This window comes from Centroberyx affinis, unplaced genomic scaffold (assembly GCF_046629955.1).
Source record: "Centroberyx affinis isolate AG114_WGS23_722 - 3 ecotype Tasmania unplaced genomic scaffold, CSIRO-AGI_Caff_v1 ptg000157l_1, whole genome shotgun sequence".
In the NCBI taxonomy this organism is placed as follows: domain Eukaryota; kingdom Metazoa; phylum Chordata; class Actinopteri; order Beryciformes; family Berycidae; genus Centroberyx; species Centroberyx affinis.
This window is the reverse complement of record NW_027278854.1, coordinates 118,641-134,069: the sequence shown is the minus strand read 5'-3', so window position 1 is coordinate 134,069 and position 15,429 is coordinate 118,641. Positions and strand designations below refer to the sequence as shown.

Below are 15,429 nucleotides of genomic sequence, written 5' to 3'. Positions count from 1 at the left end.
ATTTCTTCTGAACCTTCTTACTAATTGTTACTGAAAATATGAGTAGTTTTACTTTTGTGTTTACAAAGATTAAAAGATTACAGATTTAAACAAACCTTTTACAGCCACAGTCTGTGAGTCTTTTGTTTCAAAAGCTGAGACAATTAAATTTATCTTCACTCAATTACACCCCGCCCCCTCCCACACACACACACACACACACACACACACATATATTACACACACTGTACCTTAAGTGTCTATGTAGAACTCATGTTTAGTTATAAATACTGTTAATGAAAAGGTTAAAACAATACATTTTAAGTCTTCAATCCAATAAATCACTTTGTAAACAAAGCCTGTAATAGGGAAACAGTGTTTTGTATTGCAAAGCCATACTGCATTACATATAAATAAGACTTATTAGTGAAAAGCAGGTTAGTTTACTTTCTGCAAGAGACACTTGAATATTACTATTATCAAAGTTTATATCATAAATAATCACAATTGTATAATTATATTATATTTTATAAATATTTTCATAATTTTTGTTACTTATTGTAGGATATATTACCGTATAATTCTGCATCTGTACTACAAGTGATCCATTATCTTGAGTCAAAAAGTAAAAGGACAGGTTTGCAAAAGTGTCCTGATCACTGTCTGTTATCTAAAACAATTACTAAATAAAAAAATCAACAACTAAATGCAATTACTAAATAAAATCCAGTAACCCTTTGACTCATAGCACCCTTATATTGCTATGTAATTACGCAGTAAGAAATATAGGTAAACCTTAGGGAGAATGCCACTGGTCTCACTTTTTGACAGAAAATATCAATCAACCCTAGAAAGCTAGATGAATGCCTTTCATAGATATTGGACTCTGTGGTCTCTTAGAGAGGAACCCACAGCATATCTGGAATTTGTTTCCTCCCAAAAGATAAAGCATTTAGTTAATGCTCGGTTGTGATTTGAATTCCTAAACAGCCCTATTCTCTGTGCTAAGCATATAAAACCAACTTATTAGCTTGAAAACTTCATTTCCCCCGCAGTAACCCTCACTGGAGGCTCCAGGTAATGCTGTTTGTTTTCATTTACATCATTTCATTGAGCTTTAATTAACACAACAAAAGATCCTGCATCCTCCGACGACATCACTCAGAGGACAAATTCACACTAAACAGCTCCCAGTGACTCTCAACCTGCCATGAAACTGTGCGAGTGTTTACCCTGTAGGAACGTAATAAATTGACTTTCTTACGCACCAGTATAGATACCCACTTCCAGTATTTACAGTTTAAGAATAGTGTTACAATCAAGTCCCATAGGAAACATGTTAGATGCGAGCTTCCTACTAGAAAATACTGTTCACCTCAGTTTTCAGATGGTACATACTACTAGAAAATACTGTTCACTCATCTTTCAGATGGCAAATACTACTAGAAAATACTGTTCACTCATCTTTCAGATGGTACATACTACTAGAAAATACCGTTCACTCATCTTTCAGATGGTAAATACTACTAGAAAATACTGTTCACCTCAGCATTCCGATGGTAAATACTACTAGAATATACTGTTCACCTCAGCATTCCGATGGTAAATACTACTAGAATATACTGTTCACCTCAGCATTCCGATGGTAAATACTACTAGAAAATACTGCTCATCTCAGCATTCCGATGGTAAATACTACTTGGGGACTTCTCCGACTTAGTGAATTCTGATGTCACCAATAAGGAAAAACATGATCTCAAATGTATCACTCACTAAGCACATATGTGTTAAGTGTGAGCAGCTAAATAAAGTCTACAGAAAACTTCAGTCATGGCATCTTGACAGCTTCAAACAAGTTTGTGGACATATCCAAGTCACTGCTGTGAGCAGGCAAGTCTTTCCACAACAGTTATTTCCACAAACGTGTGAGAGGAGACATTGAATGTAATCCACTTTGGGCAGGGCGCAGGGCCGGTGGAGGTCTGTGTGGTTGGTGAATAGCCATGTTAACCATGAGTATAATTTTTGTAAACCTTTATATATCCAGGGAAAGCCGACTGAACTCAGCAGAGAAGATTCCTTACAGTTTGAGATTGGACTTAGTGCTTCATGTGTCGCGCATGATTAATTAAGACACACAGCTGTTAACTTTCCCACCTGTTAACCGGCTCTGTACTGTAGACTACAGCGCTGCTCGTGTTGTCGCAATGAATCTAGTGGATTTCAATTCGTTCCGGTCGGTCAAGTCTCCATCCGATGCATCCTCGATATTTTGAGGTTGGCGAGGAAACTTTCCGTTCTCCGTCCTGTCGTTCTTTTGTTTTGGAATCATGCTTCGGAGCTTAGATTAAGGTAAAACGTGTCATGGAGGACAGAAGAACGCACAAGAACACATATTGATAATCAGATCCAAGACGCAAACCTGCAACCTTCCAGTCACCTGCCCACTTGTCTAACCTCTGGGCTACCACCACCCCAAAGAAGTCCATGAGTGGTGACGCTATTGTACCCACCTCCAGTAGACGAGTACAGCCAGCAGCAGGACGAGGCAGAGGAAGGTCAGAGCTGAAACCACCACCAAGGGCACCAGCCACTCCACCCGGCCCAGCCCCGCCCCGGGCCCGGGCCTCGCCTGGCGGGTCAGGTTGGTCGCCGCACTGGGGCGGTCTGGAAGACAAGGATGGAGAGATTAACGACAGAAAGAGAAGCGCGAGGAGATTTGGTGTGAAGAGAGAGAGAGATTGGATGGGGAAATGATTGAGAGGATATGGGTAGGATGAGAAGAGAGAGGTTAAAGACTAAAGTCAAATAGGGGGCTATACATGGGAAAATGGGGACTGGAGTGTTGGATAGCAAAAGAAAGGAAATGAAAGTAAGGAGGGTGGAGAGGAAGAAGATGAGGGACGAGAGGCAGAGCGGATAGAGTTACTCTTATTAGCATCTTCATCAATATTTCATCTTTGATATTACTCCGTCCATACGACTTTCAGGGACTTTGTCTTTGACTATGCGTGATCAGTGGTTCAGTCTTTCATATAATTGCCTTTTCCTAACAAGGCAAATATATGAAAGCCTGAACCACTCGCTGACTCACATGGTTGTTCATTCAAAAGACAAGAAATCAAAGTCAAATGAAGCTTTGCAGCTCATTTAGACACATTTAAATATTAATTTCTCCTCAACTGACATGCCGTGTTAAATAAGTAAAAACATTAAGGCTGCACTAGGCAAGATGTTGATTTAATGATGATGATGTTATGTAAGAGTACACCCATCATATCATCTTAAATCACAAAGTGGGGCTGCAACAGAGAAGAACATTGCATCCCAACTAACTGAGACCCTGTAGATTGACCCTATTTGCCCAAATTAAACTCCGGTGATGGGTGTGGTCACTGTGGTTGGAAATCTTCTCCACGCAGGAAGTGACAAAATAAAAGTGTCTCCAAAGCAGTGAGCGCTCCCTCCAGAGAACTTCTTCACCACCTCCACCCCACCACAAACTAAGAAGAAGACATAGTTTACGGACGTCACCTTACAGGATTTCTGGGTAATGAAGTCCTCAGAATTCAAGCAGTTACCTCTTACTGCCATTTGGGGGCGCCAATGTGTGAAATTGCATAGTGCAGCTTTAAACATTTCTAGATAGACCGCTGCTTCTAAGGTAGCGTTACGGTGTGTTTTCACAGGTTCCGTCATTTCCACGCTTCCCATTCATCTTCTATGTAAGCGGCCGTGCAATGCATTCTGGTTGTGCCGCGGTGCGTTTCCGTGAGACGGCGCATCACGTTGGCCGCTCCACATTTGCATAAAGTTGAGGTCTAGTCTACTTTATGCAAATCAGGGGTGTCCAGCGTGACTTGCTGCCCCTAGAAACTCGTGTACAAACCTTTAAACTAGCCGTTGTCGATCTAACATGAACACAGATTCAGCATGGTTTTTCCAGTTTGAAATCCGGGGGCAGACGGCCCAACGAGTGAAAGCGTTCGTCCAATCAGGTGCAGCCAGGAAGCGTTTATTTGTTAGTCTCTAGTCATGCAGGAGAAACTCAATGTCCATGTCCATCAAGCGTCCAATATCGGGAAGCAGCGCGATCCCTCGTGTGAAATGACGACCCCGTGAAAACGCACCTTTAGATGTCAGCATTTTGTTGCTCAACGCAGCAACAAAATGTCCCATATCTCACTTCACTTCATACACCTAAAGAGGGTTGAGGGTGCCACAACAAATACAGGCCATCAGACAAATCAAAACGTATACAGATGACTGCAATGCCAATTTCCAGCCCGTGTCCTTATCCTACCCAGCCCGGTATTTGAGGAAGCGCAAAAACCCACTGCATAAAAATGACATGCAGCTCTTGATAAGTGCAATCATTTGTTAAATTAAACTGTAATTGTCCCCCATCACCGTATCCACCACCACCTACCCAGTTCATCTGCTGCAGCCGTGATGTTGCTGTGGCTGTTGCCGGCCCCCATGGCCTTCAGTCTGCGGCTCTGCCTGGAGCCAAACGCTGCAGAAGGCCGGGCCCCTGCTGCACTGCAACGCGGCTGGCTAACATCGCCGCTACCTCGGCCTCTCGCCCCAAAATCCACACACACACCTACACAGCGCATGCAGACAAGCCATGGCTAGAGATGCTGCCTGCCTCTGTTCTCTTCTCTTTCCCTTCTAGTTCTCTCTTACGATTACGCCAACCCCCCCCCCCCAAAAAAAAATACAACATCGCCGGCAGCATGCAGACACACACACACACACACACACACAGCCAGTCACTAATGTGCAGCGAGATATACAGGCACTAACACACACCACATACACTACCACACACTACAACTCACACATATAACTATAAATGGAGCAGAGGGTTTTTTTCCCCCCCCTGCAGCTGCGTATAGCCTCCAAGCCTCATCTCCTCTCACCATGTCTGAAAGTAGGCCAGCACTCAGATCAGACCAAGAGGAGAGAGTGAGGTAGAGGGAGTGAGAGAGTGGAAGGAGCGGGGGGGGGGGGGGGGGGATGGAGAGAGAAGGAGCTGAAGAAAAAAACATAATGGACTAAAGAAGAGTCGGGGAGAAAGCCAAAGAGGAGGCAGAGGAGGAAAGAGGGAAAGTGGATCGATAGAGAAAAGGGAATGGATAAAGGAAGATGAGGGGGGTTGTTGAAGAAATGAGGGAATGAAAGATGAGGGAGAGGTATAGCTGGATTATATAGGCTAGTTGACTTTGCTGTCTCATATCCTGTTATGGTAGCTCTGATTTCCCAGCTTCACAAGCACCTGGATCCGGGTTCCCACCGTGGGCCCCTGAAAAAACGTATGACTTTCAAAACTTTCTAGACTTTCCAAGACTTTCTAAGTCGGACCACTTCCACGATCCAAAACTTGTACTCCTTCCTAGCTTGTTATTTTGCTAAAGGGAATCATAGTTTTGGTTGATACTTTCCTGCCTTGTTACCTGGGAATTGTAGTCGTGGTTTTTAGCTTAGTTTATGGAGGACTACAAGTGACGTAACACTCTCTGGCAGCCATATTGGAGGTCCTTAAAACTGGTGTTCATTTCACCAGTGATAAATGTGATTGCTTTTATGTTTAGGTAATGTCAGCTTGTTAGATAGCTAACCATGGTATCTGGTCAGCTAACCATCACTGTCTTGTTGTCAACACTTCTTATTTGCACACTAGCTAACATATCTAGTAGAAACTGGCATTAGTAGTGGCTAACATTAGCTTGGGCTGCTTTGTTAAAGTAGCTTGCTGGCTAGTTAGCTGGCTAACAAAAACAAAAAACAACAACTGAGCTGACTCTTCTTGCTACAACTACATTTTAAAAACAAATCTACATTATCAGACTATTCACTTTAACCTTTAACATGACTGAATTTAGGCCTACACCACAACAATCTTTTTCAGGTAGTTAGATCTTTGAAAGGATGCGCCTTCCCAGTATTTTGTTTGTGGTGCTAAACCAAAGTCATGTAAGTTCCAACGTTGAATACCCAAAGGTAAAAAGGTAGCACACACACAGATCTTTCACCAATTTATTTTGGCCATGTCAACAAACATGCTAACGTTAGCAATAAATTGGTGAAATTGAGATTAGTCAACTTTGTCCTGAAGATCTGTGTGTGTGCTACCTTTGGGTATTCAACGTGTAATCTTTTTCAGGTATCTCTCTTTTTCTACCTCAGATGTTTTATATTTAGGCATTATTTGCGCACAGACGATTCTTCAGTGGAGCTCCATGATGGAACCAGACGTGGTTTTGTGATGCAACTACAAAGCTTCTACACTTCTCTGCCTTGCAAACTGGGAATTGTAGCGTTAGCTTAGCCTATTGAGTCTATTGAGTGATGCTTTCCTAAGCAATGACAGCATCCACTATCAGCATAAAAACAGCTCTCACAACAGAAGTCCTGGGCAGTATGTATACAGCCATCACTTTCACAAAGTTCTCCAAAGCAACTTTCTAACTTTCGCCCTCGAGTCCCTCCATCTCAAACTGCAAATAAATTTGATAAATGAGCTTTGACAAAGAGATTGAGAAGGCCATTTCCGGGCAGTATCACAAGATTACCTTTTGTTCATAATAATGTCTGGTCTTACCCTTGGACTGCTTTTCAAAGCACTCGAAATTGAATTGATGTCCCATGGCGTTTCGTTGGCTAATGCAGTGTCTTGCTGAAAGTCTTGGCCGAGGGGGTGGGAGGGGTGGGGGGCATTAGGTCTGCTCGCAGATCTAGACTGGAGCTCTCTGACACTTCACTCCACTCTACATCACTGCCATTCATCACCACTTATCACATTACCACCTCTGTATGTGTGTGTGTGTGTGTGTGTGAGTGTGTGTCCAGTGACTTCCTCTTGTCTGGACATATCATCCGAGTCATCCCAAAGAGGAACAGCACATTATCATTACCATTGTGCTCCACTCAGAGGATTCTAGCTAACACATATAGGCCTGTCATCCGACTCTATTCTCCTGACATCCTCAGAGTGCAAGGGTTCCCACACTTTTTCACATCAAGCACCCTCAAATGGATGAGCATTATGCCACAGACCTCCATTTAATACAATTTTGTCTAGGTGTGTCAATTCAATAAACCCTAAGTTATGGCAAAGCCCCTACATCTACTATAATTTTCCACCAAAACTTCCAAACTTGCTTATATTAACAGAGGGAACACTGGTCTCCTGATGTGGATTTCTTTTTTAGATTTGGCTTCCAAATAGACTTCTAGCAAGTTTTGCTTTATGTTTGCTCTCCACTATAATGTTAAAAACTACAACATCAAATTTAGGCTTAGGCTAAGGTATCCTAAGTGTCTTATCTTTCCATATCCAGTTGACACCTATGATTTTGTTCCACATGCCCCTTATCTGAGAGGATTTTTGTGGTTAGATACAACTGAAAATAATTGCATAAGCGTTGATATTACAGTCGGGGAGATAACAGAAATTAAGATCAAAGTAGTCATTCTTCTACATTTTCCCATTAAACGGAGTTTTAGTGAAATGAGATAACAGCAGTACTGAAATGTGACTATCTTGCATTTTGCTGAGGACCCCCATGGAATCTTTCAGGGACCTCTTAGGGGGCTGTGGACCCACTTTGAGGACCAGTGCATTCTGTAGCTCCTAGCTCAGTTGCCTCCCTTCCACTTAAGGGTGCATCATACCACTTTATAACTACTGACATTAACATAATAATCAGCAACATTTTTATCTAAATAAATACCCATTATGCTACTCTGTATCACTAATTGATATAATAGTGATTCAACCTTTGCCCAGTAAACCCATAGCTTTCTACAATTAGCCATCTAAAAGCATATAAAAATATAGTATACTGTATAGAGGAGGTGAACAACTATCATTGCTACACCCAAACTTATTTCTATTCACACTAAAGCATTGACAAAAAATGAAATAAAACAAAACAAACAAAAAAAGCTGAAACAAACACTATTCATGTGATGCAATGGGAATACATCTTGTATGTACCAGAATTACATTCTTACATTCTTTAGCACCAGAGAGTAGCACAGACTACATCAAAGTATTCAACAAAGCCCCTCAAACTATCACAAGATATACTGGAAATTCTGAAAAGCAGCACAAAGCACAGCATGATGCAAACTACAACACGCCACACCACAAAATCAAAATTCATAATTCATATGTTCTTTATATTTATAAATACATATACACAAAGACTCAAACAGAAAAGATCCATGTTGAAAAATGATGCATACCTTCACAAAATGGCTCACTGTCTAAAAATTTTGAGCACTTGTCAAGTGTGTGTATATGAGCCCGCTCTAGTTTAGGATTATTCATTGCTCGAATTACAAATGGAACATCATAGACTGAATTGGGATTGGCCTAAAAGGGGCAAATATAGACTATAGAAAGGGGCAAAATTCTCAGAGCAGGCTAGCGTAAAAGGATCCAAGTAGATTTTGAACGGGGCTGAATTGAAAACTTGCCGATTTAACAGGGACTTTACACTGATCCTCTCTTACCCTATATTCAGACTGAACACAAAAAGCAATTTAGAGGTGGTGTGAATGCATACACAGTCAAGTCAATGGAAGGACATGACTGGAGTGAGATGGATGCAACTTTACTGTAAGAGGTGCAAACTGAAATGTATCTTCCCAAATTGTATTTAGAGCAGGAAGGATGTCCATTGGGTATCGGTGACCAATAACATAACAAACAACAACTCTTCTTCTTTGGGAAAGCTAGATTTCCACTAATCATAATGAGACTATAGAAAGATGTTAAACAAAACCACTGATCATAATGAGACAATAGAAAGATGTTAAACAAAACCACTAATCATAATGAGACAATAGAAAGATGTTAAACAAAACCACTAATCATAATGAAACTATAGAGAGATGTCTACCTAAACCACTAAACATAATGACTGGACTATATACAGATGTCAATCTAAATCACTAATCATAATAGCTGGACTATAGAAAGATGTCAAACAAAACCACTAATCATAATGACTGGACTATGGAAAAATGTCAACCAATACCACTAATCATAATAGCTGGACTATAGAAAGATGTCAACCAATACCACTAATCATAATGACTGGACTATGGAAAGATGTCAACCAATACCACTAATCATAATGACTGGACTATAGAAAGATGTCAACCAATACCACTAATCATAATGACTGAACTATAGAAAGATGTCAACCAATACCACTAATCATAATGACTGAACTATAGAAAGATGTCAACCGATACCACTAATCATAATGACTGGACTATAGAAAGATGTCAACCGATACCACTAATCATAATGACTGGACTATAGAAAGATGTCAACCTAACCCACTAATCATAATGACTGGACTGGATTATAGAATAGAACAGAATGGTATAAAGTGGTGAATTAGTTGCCTTACCAGTATGGATGGAGAAAGGCCAGTGGCTCTTGTCCCCCACTGTACCGGGTCTGAGTGTCACCGAGGGGTCGTCGGGCGCCGGGAACTCCGCCGTCTCATTGGCTGCCTCTGTGGTGGTGGTGGTGGTGGGGTTAGAGTCAGGTGGACTCTGGGTACGCACCTCCAGCTGGTCTTCCACAATGCTAGGTGCCCCTGTAGTCGGGCGGTGTAACTCTGTCCGTTCTTTCTCTTTGGCGGTGGAGGCGGGCGTGTCGCCGGGCGGCTCTTTCACCGCCCCGCCGTCGCCCCGCCCCGCCGCCTCGGCCGCGCCTCCCGCTCCTTTCTTGTCCTTCTTCTCCTCTTTCTCGTTTTCTTCCTCCTCTTCGTCCTTCTCCTCTCCTTCCCTTTCCCCTTCCTCCCCTTGGCCTTTGCCCTTCTCCCCGTCCTCAGCCCCGGTCTCGCCGCTGTCCTTGGCGGCGGTTGTCGCGGCGGCGGTGGTGGCGTCTTTGGCGGGCTCGGTGGGTTCGGCGGCCTGGCGTGCCCCGGCGGAGGAGGAGGAGGAGGAGGAGGAGGAGGTGGGATTATGGGTCGGGGCCCGGGTCGGCCACACGGAGCTGGGGAAGGAGGAGATGACGCCGCCGCTGAAGCCCAGGCCGGCCAACAGCGTGCTGGTCACCACCGACGCCACGGTCGCCTGGCTGCCGCTGGAGGAGGGGCCGATGCCCGTCGCCATGGAGACGAAGGAGAAGGGGAGGCCCGAGGAGGTCCAGGTGGAGGAGCCGGAGGAGATGGGAGCCATGTCGGCCGAGGAGGCCGGAGACACCGTCGGCTGGGAGAGAGAAAGAAATATTTGAATTTACAGATTATAAGTATCATTGTCACTATCTAGTTTCATATTTGAATAATCCAAGTAATCACCTAGTATTACGTGATCTTAGAATTATAAAGTTCTATCTGCCTTCAGGATAGTTCTGAGATATTGAGCTTCAAAATTTTCACCATCCATTGAGTTAAATGGAGATGGGTCCTTTTGTTTTAGATATTACAGACTCAAAAATCATTATTTTCACACAATAACACCACACATATGTCAACAGGCACTCATAGAACAGGTTCCCGCGACTAACTCGGTTTTGACAAAAAGGTCAGACAGAACCTTATAATACCAAGGTCACGAAGTATCTGTATTTTTACTGTATTTTCCCCATTAAATGAAACACACTACAGTTACCAATATCCACTCCTGTAATCCTGATACTCTTGCTACTACTTTAATCCTGAGTTTGATTCCCATGCTGACATTCCCATCCACACAGGGAAGAATCCTAAGACACATACTGCTCTCTGGTGGATAAAAAGTGAAAAGACAAGTTAGTGATTCACCTCTGCCTCCCTTACCATTCCAGTTTTCACGATCCGCGTCCCCTCAAAGATCCTGGTGGTGTTGGCTGAAACACAGGACAAAGCGGGACGGTCCACAGTGAGACCCGGGAGGGGAAACAATCAGGCGACACTTAACGTGAAGTGGCGCTCACAAGGCATCACTGAGCGCATTATAAGCACATTGTGAGTGCATGATAATTATTATAATCAGCGCGATATAATGAAAATGCAGGGGGCTGAACACTTTACGGGGCAGCTGCATAGTTAACGACGTGGTATTAAATTGAATGTAGTTTGATGATGTTTGATTACATTGTGAGAAAACTTTATCTGTGCTTCTGTTGGTCTTATAATCTGCTTTTAATGCATCACAATGCACTTAGATTGTCCTTATATCAGTGGTTCTCAAACTTTTTCATGTCAAGGACCCCTGAACTGACACAAATTAGACCACGGACCCCCATTCGATAAGATTTTGTCCCAAGGACCCCCATCTGATAAGATTTTTGCTTTTAGATGTTTTATTACAGAAAGTGTATGAAACCCATGTCCAAAATAGTCACACATTCTGTCATTGTGTTACTTATGGATGGAATTATAGTGAAAATAAATGATTCCCCTTTTTGCTGGGGACCCCCTGGAACCCCCTCAAGGACCCCTGGGGGTCCCCGGACCCCACTTTGAGAACCACTGCCTTATATAACTTATTTCCTTTAATTCTTCTTTTTTTTGTCCCTTCAACCTGCAGATATTGACTATGCGGTTGGGCAATTTACCTGAATATGAACGATTTTATGAACTAAACTGGAAAACATCAAGAGCATGTTGGTAATGATGTGGAATGTGTATATGAAAGAGATACCGATGCTCATATCGACACTTATGATGACATTAGAGATAATGCGGTGGGAATTTGTGATCAGTTGAGGTCTAAGATGTGTGTGTCTGTGCGTGTGTGTGTGTGTGTGCGTGTGTGTGTGTGTGTGTGTGTGTGCGTCGTACCGCGGAAGAGCATGCTCTGGCTGAAATCGCTGCGCATGTCGTTCGTGCAGACGGCCTGGACTCGGAACAGGTAGAGCACATCGGGGGAAACGGGAGAGATGACGGCCTCCTGGAACACACACACACACACACACACACACACACACACACACACACACAAAATCAGTAGCATAAAAATCATTATCCTTTGATTTCCCTGGTTTTTACCTCAGTGGTTTCCAAGAAGTAAATTCAGGTCAGTCATTCGGGGTGAGATGAATCACTCCAATAATCTACAAATCATGTCTGTTCCTCACTGAGCAGCATCTAATTAAAGGTGCAACTTGTGTCATTTTTAAACAACAATGTATCATTGTCAAATTAATAGCGCTACCATGGTATAATTACTGTAAACAAATGAGACCATGGCAGAGATGATTGGTAGCCTCGATATCAGGCCAGTGGTATTGTTAGTGCGAGTGTTTCTCAAAATCAGGACTACATTTCCCAGAAACCCCGTTGCTTCCTGTCCCCCCTCCCCCTCCCTGAAGAAGATAAACATGTTAGAAGTGATTTTTACATCTTCCTTTCCCTCCTTCCACCAGAAACTCTGAAACCTTTAGCCCAGTTTGCTCTGGGACAAGAGCACCTTCTTCCTGCTTTGTGCCATAAAGCAATCTCTCTTTGTTGGTAAAGCAATGCAGCATTTCCTGCCAAACCCGACCCGGTGGCACACAGTGTAAAATGTACTGTACCTAAGTACAATTTTGAGATACTTGTACTTTACTTGAGTATTTCCATTTGATGCTACTTTATACTTCCACTCCACTACATTTCAGAGGGAAATATTGTACTTTCTACTCCACTACATTTATTTGACAGCTTTAGTTACTTTTCAGATGGAGATTTGACACAATGGATAATATAACAAGCTTTTAAAATACAACACATTGTTAAAGATGAAACCAGTGGTTTCCAACCTTTTTGGCTTTTGACGTCTTACAAAAAGCAGTGTGTAGTCAGGTCACATTTCAGATGTCTATGAGTTGTTAACAGCTCCACCAAATAGTGATTTTTCCCTCTAAACCTCACATGGTTTCATTTCAAGAAATGTTCAAATGATCCAATATTTCAGCAAAGATTAGAGAAAAAGTCCAAAAACTGAAAACAGATTTGTGTATCAGAACTTTTTCTTCTTTCCTCTCCCATTAATCATCTCACGACCCCTCAGATTTATCCGGTGACCCTTCGGAGGGGCCCGACCCCTAGGTTGGGAACCACTGGACTAAACTAGCTAACTGTATATAAAGTAGTTCAAACTAGCTCCACCTCCAGCAGCTACAACAGTAACATGCTGCTTACACACTGATGCTTCAGTATTAATATCTAATGATGTCATATATAATAAAATATCAGTCAGAGGGACCAAACCACTACTTTTACTTTAATACTTTAACTACATTTTGCTGCTAATACTTATGTACTTTTACTTAAGTAGGAATTTTCATGCAGGACTTTTACTTGTAATGGAGTATTTTTACATTGCTGTATTGGTACTTTTACTTAGATAAAGGATCAGAGTACTTCTTCCACCACTTTTAAAATGCAGTGTAGAGGCTGGTAGAGGCTGACAGTCTTCTCGGCGATGGTCTCGTCTGTTTACTGTAATTACACTAATGTCTCAAAAATTACTGTAGTGATGATTTATTGATGCTAAAACGCTTCATGTAGCACCTTACAAAAAGTTGTGAAAATTCAACTAACTTCACACCAGCGGGGGACACCTTAGTTGTGAATTGCCACAGAACTTCCCCCCCCGATCCGCTTCTCATATTCAGAATGAAGACGAATTTTCCACGGGACTTTACACAAAATGCTACTCGGCTGCAGCGGGGGCCGACACGCAACCGATAGCTTTCATAGGGAGGCGGCGCTCTGTCAGATTTTGGGTGTATTTCTTCACCGTAACCGCTGTGGAGAATTTGCTCTTCGGGTTGATTCATGCTCTCGAATTGATGGGTAGGGAAGATTTAGTAAATCACGGGAGAGAGTTTTCTTGTAAGCATCTCAGTGCTTGCATCCACAGCGGTTTCAGCGGCGTCTGATGAATAAATACAGGATGTCTGACAAGTCGGGAATCAAAATCAGTAGAAATCAGTCGCTCCTTTATAGAATATGTCAAAAACTGGATTGCACTGCTGCTACGCTGCTTTCACAATACAGAGAAGTGTCTTTGTATCTGACAAAGCATAATACTACAATACAACTACTTTAATACTACTACAGCTGAGATCTGGTATTTTACCACTTATGGTTGAAACTGGACGGTATGTCAGTCTGGAAGAAGAAAAGCAGAATTTGTTCAATGTGCTGTTTGACTGATTTAGAAAATTAGTTTCACTTTGTTTTCTATTGCCCTTTTTACTGGGAACTGCGCAATACTTTGTTTAGATAAAAGATAAAAACAGATATCGATTTTGTAAATATGGATGATGCACAAAGATTGAGTTGGCTGTTCACTTATGAAACATTTAGATTAGCTCGTTACCTGGAGAAAGCCTGGGAGAGGAGAGAAAAAAGCTCTTTATCAAGATAAACTGGAAGTTTGTAGCAGTTATTTTCAGTGGATTGTTCATTTGAAACCTATCATTTCAAATATGTTATTTGAACGACTATAGTAGCACTTTATAATGTGGTAATTTATTTTATTTATTTATTTTTTTTGCTCTTATATGTATCACCGGAAGATGTATGTTTTGTAAAATGGTGTGTCCTGTAATCCCATGTGGGATGGGCCAGATGTTTGGCATGACACAGAAATAAAAATAAACTAACTAACTACTATAGTACAAACAGAATACCATTTGTTTGTATCCACCAAAACATATACCACACTACTACCTTATTATTCCTACAGTACTACTACACTACTACTGCACTACTGTTGTATTACTACTAATATACTACTACTACTGCAACAGTACTACTACACTATTTCACAATACAAAGAGTATACCATGTTTCTTTGCATCCAACAAAGCATACTACACTACTACTACTGGTGCTACTGCACTACTGCAGTACTACTACAGTAACAAAGATATGCTGTGTATCTGACAAAGCATATCCAGATCAACTGCTATACCACAATACTAAAGTACTACCACAGTACTACTACTGTGTACTCTACTGTACAAACAGAATACCAGGCCCACTACCAAGCCTTTTCAACTTTTTTCCAGAGTCCCATGGATTCACTTTCTTCTCAGACTTCTGTGTTTCTATTTATCTGAAAAAAGCACATCTGGATTGACTGCTGTACTGCTACAGTACTACTACTACTACACTACTTCTACAGCAGTGGCTCTCAACGTGGGGTCCGGGGACCACCAGGGGTCCTTGAGGGGGTTCCAGGGGGTCTCCAGCAAATTGATGAATTATTAAACTTCAGCATTATTTCATTTACAAGAAGTTAACACCATTAGAGAATGTAGAAGAATGACTGTTTTGATCATATTTTTACTGTTATCTCTCTACATTAAACTTCTATCTCTCTAAATTAAACTTCATTATTTCATTTACAAGAACAATTATAGAATGTGGGAGACTGACTATTTTGATCATAGTTTCTCTGTTATCTCTCTCCCTACAATACAGATAGTAATGGAGTTCT

General features: G+C 41.9%; 1 protein-coding gene across 1 annotated transcript in view; it reads right to left on the bottom strand.

Annotated features, from left to right (window-relative positions):
- Positions 1–2,492: 2,492 nt before the first annotated feature.
- LOC139655556 (receptor-type tyrosine-protein phosphatase gamma-like) overlaps positions 2,493–15,429 on the bottom strand; it is a gene marked incomplete at both ends in the record, with an annotated part of 116,496 nt that continues 103,559 nt past the window's right edge. The window contains 4 exons of the mRNA XM_071532994.1: positions 2,493–2,646; positions 9,414–10,221; positions 10,791–10,840; positions 11,778–11,886. Of these exons, the coding sequence (XP_071389095.1) occupies positions 2,493–2,646; positions 9,414–10,221; positions 10,791–10,840; positions 11,778–11,886 (1,121 nt within the window). The remainder of the gene's footprint in view (positions 2,647–9,413; positions 10,222–10,790; positions 10,841–11,777; positions 11,887–15,429) is intronic.